The 9015-nt window shown below is 43.1% G+C and overlaps 1 protein-coding gene across 1 annotated transcript; it reads right to left on the bottom strand.

Moving 5' to 3' along the window:
• Nucleotides 1-3957: 3957 nt before the first annotated feature.
• Nucleotides 3958-5905, bottom strand: LOC102414202 (polyadenylate-binding protein 4-like). Its single transcript, XM_044946356.1, is given in 3 exon segments — nt 3958-4212; nt 4215-5656; nt 5659-5905. Coding segments are annotated over 3 exon segments (1944 nt in total).
• Between the last annotated feature and the right edge of the window lie 3110 nt (nt 5906-9015).

The following is a 9015-nucleotide window of genomic DNA, read 5'->3' as shown; positions in this document are numbered from 1 at the left end:
CAACTACTATTCGGGGCCCCTGGATCAGATATCCTCAATATGAGGATTAGGAGAATATGTTGCCTCACCAATTTAGGGACAATGCCCCTTGTCAGCTCGGAAGCAGTTATGGAATGAGAACGACGCCCCCTTTTACCTAGGCAACATAATTCTCCTAAAAGAAAAAGGGGGAATGAGAGAGTCAGTTCCTAGGCAGGTTGATAGGGAGTCTAGGGGTCCCCAAGGAGAGAGGGGTTGTTAGTTCTAAAAGGCCTTGTAGGTCTTCATAGAACCGTTCAACTTCAGTTTCTTCAGCATTTCTGGTTGGGGCATAGACTTGGATTACTGTGATATTGAACGATTTGCCTTGGAAACGAACAGAGATCATTCTGTCGTTTTTGAGATTGCATCCAAGTACTGCATTTTGGAATCTTTTTTTGACCATGATGGCCACTCCATTTCTTCTGAGGGATTCCTGCCCACAGTAGTAGATATAATGGTCATCTGATTCAAATTCACCCATTCCAGTCCATTTTAGTTCACTGATTCCTAGAATATTGACATTCACTCTTGCCATCTCCTGTCTGAGCACTTCTAAATTGCCTTGATTCATGGACCTAACATTCCAGGTTCCTATGCAATATTGCTCTTTACAGTATCAGACCTTGCTTCTATCACCAGTCTCATCCACAACTGGGTATTGTTTTTGCTTTGGCTCCATCCCTTCATTCTTTCTGGAGTTATTTCTCCACTGCTCTCCAGTAGCATATTGGGCACCTACTGACCTGGGGAGTTCCTCTTTCAGTATCCTATCATTTTGCCTTTTCATACTGTTCATGGGGTTCTCAAGGCAAGAATACTGAAGTGGTTTGCCATTCCCTTCTCCAGTGGACCACATTCTGTCAGACCTCTCCACTTTGACCCGCCTGTCTTGGGTGGCCCCAACACGACATGGCTGAATTTCATTGAGTTAGACATGGCTGTGGTCTGTGTGATTAGACTGACTAGTTTTCTGTGAGTATGGTTTGTGTGTCTGCCCTCTGATGCCTCTTGCAACACCTACTGTCTTACTTGGGTTTCTCTTACCTTGGATGTAGGGTATCTCTTCACGGCTGCTCTGGCAAAGTGCAGCCGCTGCTCCTTACCTTGGACGAGGGGTATCTCCTCACAGCCGTCCCTCCTGACCTTGACTGTGGAGTAGCTCCTCTCGGCCCTCCTGCGCCCGCGCAGCCACCGCTCCTTGGACTTGGGGTTGCTCCTCTTGGCTGAAGCCCCTGACCTCGGGCATGGGGTAGCTCCTCTTGGCCACTGCCTCTGACCTTAGGCGAGGGGTAGCTCCTCTCAGCCACGCTTCTGTGTGGTCCATCACAGCCGGCGAGCCCTAACCAGGAACAAAACTTTTTTCAGTGTCCACTTTCCACAAACTTTTAATCACTTTCTGTAACAGCCACTTGTAAGTCAGACCTACTTTTTTTCCCTTTATAAAATGTAATTTTATTTTTTATATCTTCTTTATTAAAAATATACATCCTACTTCTTTATTAGATTAGCAAACATCAATGCTAGATATTTAATATAGAATACTTCCCAGTTTACATGAATCTGAAATTTATTTAGGTTAATTTTTCTTGTATTTAGAATTGTTTGATTTGATTTCTTTAGGCCAATTAAATTAGAACTCATCCACAACTTCAACAATATTATCAGAAAAAAAGCAAAAGATGTAACATTGAGGTATACATAAATCCAGACAGACAGAGATCTTATTGTTTTCTGCTTGAGATTTAAAATATCTCTTTAACACCCTTTTTCTTTTTCTTTGCTTGAAGTTCTAATTTGCCCAAGGCTGAAGTCTCAGGCAAAGTTGGCTGTGTATTTCAAGGACATAGAAAGGGTTAACTTCAAACTTTTCCTTAAGCAGACCTTTTAACAAGCTAGTTGTTTTTAACTGCATATGCAAAAAGAATTTTTTTTTTGTGCAGTTTCCAAAAAGAAAAATTTCTCTCACTGTGTTCAGTCATCAATTACACAGTGACAATCATTCATAGGCTATCATAATGCATCCCTCCTCCCAAACCCCAGGTTTCCTTAACTGTTGCCCCCTTCCTGGGAGCTTCAAGGAGGTGATCAGTCTCCTCTTCTTCCTGTTGGGGTAGGACTTGACTGGGGACTGGCCCCAGGACCTTACCTGTGGCCATTCCTAGTGAGTTGGTCCATCCCTCCAATGAATCTGGTCAGGGCTCGGTCATCCAGAAAGTCAGAACACCAGTCTGAAAGAGAACCCAGAATACTATCAGGTGGAACACCTCCTTGTTTGTCTCAGGGTTCCTTCACTCTAGCCCAACTGAGCCACCAGTCCATTGACTCAGGGGGCTGGCATGGTTGGAATCTCACTGAAGCCTCCAGAAATGTTGCAGAAACCAGTACTCGAGAAACCAAGCACTACACTTGGAGAGTTGGAGAACTCAGGTTTATTACAGCAGGCCCAGAGAAATTGACACTCCAAGCTCTGAGCCGCAACAAAGGGGTTAGAGAGTTTTATGCACATACAGGCATGATTAAATCGGTTTGCAGGGCTGGGTGATTGCAAAGAGCAGGACAAGGGTTAGTGAGATAAGTTCCAGTTCCTAGTATTGTGAGTCCCCACTTTCTGAGACTACGTGATCCATGGCCTATGTGATCCAGATTTTGCAAGGAAAAAGCTGAGTTACAGAGGCAAAAGAAGTAGGAGGCTATGTAAAATTTTAACTTTTCCTCTTCATGAGAAGGAGATAACGGTGTTAATGACTGGTTGTCAAGTAAAAAAGGTAACAACTAGTTTGATTACAGATATATTTTAAAGGTACGACCATTGGATCCAAAGGATTTGAAGTAAAGGTTAAGAAAAGTGAGAAACTAAGGAAAACTTTTGGATTTTTGTCTGAACAATAGGGTTAAGTTTGGTGCTATTTCAGCCACAGGAAAATATGGGACAATTAGATTTGCTGTTTTTCTTCTTTCAAATATCCTCAGGGTAAAGGGTGATAGCAGGTGGAATTACTTAGAGGATCTTTTAGGGAGTCTGTAAAATAGATGAGAACCTCACCTGAGGATCTGGAACTGAAAGCATTGTCCTCTACATTTAGGCTGGCTGCAAACATCTGAGACAGCAGGGAAAGATTACTGCTCACATTTGACTACAATAACATTCAATATGGCACCCCACTCCAGTACTCTTGCCTGGAAAATCTCATGGACGGAGGAGCCTGGTAGGCTGCAGTCCATGGGGTTGCTAAGAGTCAGACACGACTGAGCGACTTCACTTTCACTTTTCACTCTTATGCATTGGAGAAGGAAATGGCAACCCACTCCAGTGTTCTTGCCTGAAGAATCCCAGGGACAGAGGAGCCTGGTGGGCTGCCATCTATGGGGTCGCACAGAGTCAGATATGACTGAAGTGACTTAGGAGCAGCAGCAGCAGTAGCAGCAGCAGTGCTATTATTATGTTTTAAAAGGAATTTGCTGATTCCAGTAATTAGGAAGTAGGTGGAGAAATCTGGCTTTAGTTACATTTGATTCCAGGAGCTCAAATTATGCCAATAGTTATCTCTCTTTCTCTCTCTTTCTCATTCATTATTGTTTCCATTCTCTTTTTTACATTCTTTTTTTTTATGGAGATTTTTTTCTTTATTGAGAAACTTAAGACTTGGGTACATCAAATAAAACCAATTTCTTGGGGAAAAAAAAAATCAAAACCCACAATAGGAAAAAAAAAAAAAAAAGTTAACACTGTCTGGGCCATAGCAGAACTCAGAGAATACATTCTTTAAATTGAAATATTCTAGGTGCTTCATAATTGACCTTTTGATACAAAATGAGCCAATAAATTTGCAAATGGGGTTCTTGGTGTTGAGGTCCATGGAACAAGCTAGGAAGTCTTCAAACCTTGAGCTAAATTCCATGAGAGTTTATTTGGCTTTTGAATAGGTTCATCCTTGTCTAAGAGGTAGCAGCAGCAACAGCGTCCACCTTCTGAGCAGCTTCTTTCTTGGCATGATGAGCCTGAAGGACCTCCACAGCCTCCTCCACCTTGGAGCAGAGAGACTCGGGGGACTCCAGCATGTGCAGCAACTCCGAGCTGTTGATCTCCAGCAGCATCCCAGTTATCTTCCCAGCCAGGTTCGAGTGCATCGTCTGGATGAGTGGGAACAGACGTTAACCCAGCATCTGCTTCTGTTCCTGGGTGGGGAGGGAGTTGCTGTGGCCAGAATGGAGGCGGTCAGCGGCTCCTGCCCCTGAACGTGGACTGCAGGCAGGGGTGCCTGCAGGGGCTGGATGGCAGGGTGAGGACTGCAGATGCTGGAGGCATATTTATAAGGTGCAACAGCCCAAGGAGCAGTGGCAGCAACAGCAGCACGAGGCGCTAAGTTCTGCACAGCTGTAGGAACACCTCCAGACTGGCAGCTTTTAGTCAGCCCTTGCTGGGTGGCACCAGCCCCACCAAAGTCCATAGCCAAGCGGTCAGGGCACTCAGACCCAACTCTCTGAGTGGTAGTAGGGAGGCCGCCAGAAGCTGGAGCATTACCAGTTGGAGCCAGATGGCGAAGATCTGGACGAGGCCCAGACTGGCATATAGCACTTGGCATTCCTTGGAAGCCTTGAGATCTCCCACCTTGCTGCCAGCGTGGATTAGGCCTCATTTGTGCTAACTGGTTAGGTGTGTAATACAGAGGTCTTCCCTGAGTCTGTGGAACTGCTGGCACAAAGTAGCCCCCAGCTGCAGGCAGGAACTGATTTAAGATGGCATTGGTGGGCAGTGCCCTCATCCCAGCCACCTGTTGCATATACTGGTTGGTCAAGTGAGCCTTTCTCTCCTCCTTTCTCTGGTCCAGAGCGACATACAGTGGCTTGGAGCCCACGATGCATCCATTCTTCTCCCTGACTGCTTTGGTTGCCTCTTCAGGGGACGAGAAGCAGACAAAGCCAAATCCTTTGCTTCTCCCATTCTCCAGCATCACCTTAGCACTGGCGATTGATCCAAAAGGAGAAAACTCTTTCCTTAACTTCTTGTCATGGATGGTTTCATCCAAGTTTTTAATGTAGAGATTCATCCCCTGATAGCGACTAATCATCTCCTGCTTCAGCTGTTCAAATTTTTGCTTTAACTCGGCCTGCCACTCCACTTTCTTTTGTGCATGGCCAACGAAAAGGACCTTCCCAGTGATTTCTTTTCCCTTTATCTCTTCCACAGCCTTATTGGCCTCCTCGTGTTTTTCATAACTCACAAAGCCAAAGCCTTTGGATTTCCCAATGGGATCTCTCATCACCTTGACACTTAGGGTCTTACCAAACTCTCTAAATAGCTCTTTCAGATTCTCATCATCAACCTTTTCCCCGAAGTTTTTTATGTAAACATTGGTGAATTCCTTGGCTTTGGCTCCAAGTTCAGCTTCCCGCTCTTTTCGAGACTTGAATCTGCCTGCAAACACTTTGCAGTCGTTGAGGAGCATGCCGTTCATCTTCTCCATGGCCTTGTCGGCAGCCTCCTGGGTCTCGAAGTGGATAAAGGCATAACCCTTAGAACCGTTTTCATCACACACCACCTTGCAGGACAAAATGTTCCCCACAGCAGAAAAAGTATCATAAAGTGCCTTGTCATCTATAGATTTCTCCAGGTTCTTGATGAAGACGTTTCCACACCAGATTTTCTCAGAGACAGATCCCTCTGAGACCACATGATTCGGATTGGCTTTCCCTTAATTACATCAAAGTTCATGGTGTCCAAGGCCCGCTCAGCGTCGGCCGGCTGCTGGAAGTTGACGTAGGCATAACCCAGGGAGCGGCGGGTGATCATATAGCGGCAGGCCCAGATGGACAGCACAGGCCCTGCAGGACTGAACTTTTCGTACAGCATGGCCTCGGTGACGTCTGAACGCAGGTCACCCATGACCTTTTTATTTATTTATTTTGCTTCAGACTACTAGGCCTGAAAGTGGTGGAGGCTGCAGCGACCCGGGGCTGAGAGCTCTTTTTTTCATTCTTACTAGGTTCTGTTTCCTGGTGAATTATCACCTCTGTGATAATAAAAAGTTCTTGTAGAAAATGATTGCTAATAAATTTATATTAATTATATTCCTTCTTTGTAATCATAAATAGTTTAGGAGAACACATACATACACATAAATAAATAATCTTTGTTCTGATATTTTATTTAACCCTCCAAAAGACTTTTTTGGATCCCTTAAGTATCCCTTCTGAAACAATATTGATCAATATTTCAGGACCATTAAGATTGGCCTGGAATGAGAAATGTGCCCAGTTTTTGTCCAGGAAGAATGGAGCACCATGATTGAAAAATCCACCCTTACTGTAAAATGGCATGGGGGAAATTTTCCAAGTTTCCAAAGAAAAGGGAATTGAAAAGGACTGTCGGGAGCAAAATTACTATAACTACCACATGTATATAACATGTTTTCATAAAACTCTTTTTTTTTTTCATATTTTTCTAATTATCTACTTCTCCCTGTCAAAAAAATAATTGAAGGAAAATGATACTGTTGTCTTTTTGATAGTTAAACATTTTCTATGCTAAGTGAGTGAATGTAAAGTGAATGAACCAACGAATGAATCATCATGATTCTTCCATTAAGAAAAAAGATAACACCGAAAATAACTATCACAACATATTTTTTCAGATGTATAATCTATCTTACATATTCTTTGGGAGACTATTTTTCTTATAAAAAGAGATTTAAGCACATTTTCTGAAGGGTCTAAAGGAGAATAAAAAACCCAAACAATATTAATAATATTAATAGAGTTTGGACAAGAAAAAAATTGATGAACTATGATTTTTATTATATGAAAGCATGACATATCACTTGACTATCAAAAATTGCCATTTGCTTAATTTCCTATTAACTAGAAGAAATTAGGCTCATATTAAATAGATTTTCCTGGTAGCTCAGATGGCAAAGAATCTGCCTGCAATGTGGGAGAACTGGGTTAGCTCCCTGGGTTGAGAAGATCCCATGGGGGAGGGCATGGCAAACCATCCCAGTAATCTTGCCTGGAGAATCCCAATGGGTAAAGGAGCCTGGCAGGCTATACAGTCCATGGGGTGGCAAAGAGTTGTACACAACTGAATGACTAAGCACAGAACAGTTATTTCTTTAACTGCTTTTGTCAAGAAGATAATGTAAATCCCTAGAAATGATGCTATAGTTTATATAGTATAGTATATTATAGGCATATTTAATAGAGGAAGCACTGGATAACTACTAGTACATTTATTATTCTACATCTACATCTGTGTGCTCAGAAGTATCCAGCACTGTGTGGCCCTGTTAGACTAGGAAAAAGAAGTTGAAAACATCAATGGCTAAAAGACAAAGAAGGGAGAAGCCTGCAAAAATGGAATAAAGGGTGGTCCGAGGACCGGAGTGGGAATCTCAGGTGAAACAAACAGTCCTCCTGGCTAGCCCAATTTACATAGGGCAAGCTCAGGGGGAGGAAAAAAAAATATATGAAAAGAGGAGCCAAAATTGAGCCCCTCTTATCATCTCTTCTTTTGTGTTGGCCTGCCTTCATGCCTCAACGATGTATTTTTATTTGCTTGCCAAATAAAACTGAGCTGAAATACTGGTTTGCTGTTTAAAACTGAGCTGTAACATAGCTGTAACACTGGTCTGCCATTTCAAATTTTTGCTGCAGCGAGAGAGAACTGAGGAATTTACACACTCCCCCGACAGCCCCATGAACAGCAGCCTGCCAGGTTCCTCTGCCTGTGAAATTTTCCAGGTAAGAATACTGGAGTGGGGTGCCATTTCTTCCTCCAGGGGATCTCCTGGACCCAGGGATTGAACCCGCATCTCCTGTCTCTCCTGCATTTCAGGTGGATTCTTTACCACTAGTGCCACCTGGGAAACCTACACTTATTATTAGCAAACTACAAAAAGAGTATTAAATCTGTCCTGTTGTTCCTTATGGAACTATCTCTACTAAGACTCTCAAATTATCATGCACATGCATTTGCAAAAATTTTAGCCAAAGAAATATGTGACATATTAAGTGATAGCTCAGTTGGTAAAGAATCTGCCTGCAATGCAGGAGACCCTAGGTCAATTCCTGGGTTGGGAAGATCCCCTCAAGAAGGGGATAGGTTACCCACTCCAGCATTCTTAGGCTTCCCTTATGGCACAGCTGGTAAAGAATCTGCCTGTAATGCAAGAGACTTTGGTTCGATTCCTGGGTTGGGAAGATCCCTTGGAGAAGGGAAAAACTACCCATTCCAGTATTCTGGCCTGGAGAATTCCATGACTGTACAGTCATGAGGTTGCAAAGAGTCAGATGTGACTAAATGACTTTTACTTTCACATATATTATAACCTAGAAGTGAGTTTTTCCCCCAGCGAGGGTTCATTTAAATAATTTTTTTTTTTTTTTTGTCATCATAGGGGGATTTTCTTTTTCTTCTGCAACATAGCTTGTGGTGAAGAAACATTGGTGCCCACAGTCCCTGAAAGTGAAAAATGAAAGTGTTAGTTGCTCAGTCATTTCCAACTCTTTCTGACACCTTTGACTGTAGCCTGCCAGGCTCATCTGTCCATGGGATTCATCAGACAAGAATACTGGGTGGGTAGCCATTCTCCAGGGGATCTTCCCAATCAGGGATGAAACCCTGGTCTCCTGTGTTGCAGGCAGATTCTTTATCGTCTGAGCAATCAGGGAAGCAAGGAGAGATAAAAAACACTAGGGAAGAAATGAACACCTGCAGGAGTTGTTTTGTTGTGACTAAAGAGGCACTTTGATGTTCAGCAAGAGGGAGGAATATGCAAGCAAAAGAATGTAGACAGTGATTAAAACCATGTTTCTTTGCCAGTGGGGTTTCTATACATGTTTTATCACTGTTTCTGGATGTAAAACTAGAAGGTGTGTAACCTTTGCATCCCACTGCCACAGCATTAATCTCCCCCAGAATGAAGACAGAAGGTCCCAGTGTGTGGTGCGTAGAACAGATATATTTTAATAGGCTGGAGCTTGATGCTATCACAAACA

Source organism: Bubalus bubalis, chromosome 7 (assembly GCF_019923935.1).
Source record: "Bubalus bubalis isolate 160015118507 breed Murrah chromosome 7, NDDB_SH_1, whole genome shotgun sequence".
In the NCBI taxonomy this organism is placed as follows: domain Eukaryota; kingdom Metazoa; phylum Chordata; class Mammalia; order Artiodactyla; family Bovidae; genus Bubalus; species Bubalus bubalis.
Note: the sequence above shows the minus strand (reverse complement) of the source record. Positions and strands in the feature narration are given on the sequence as shown.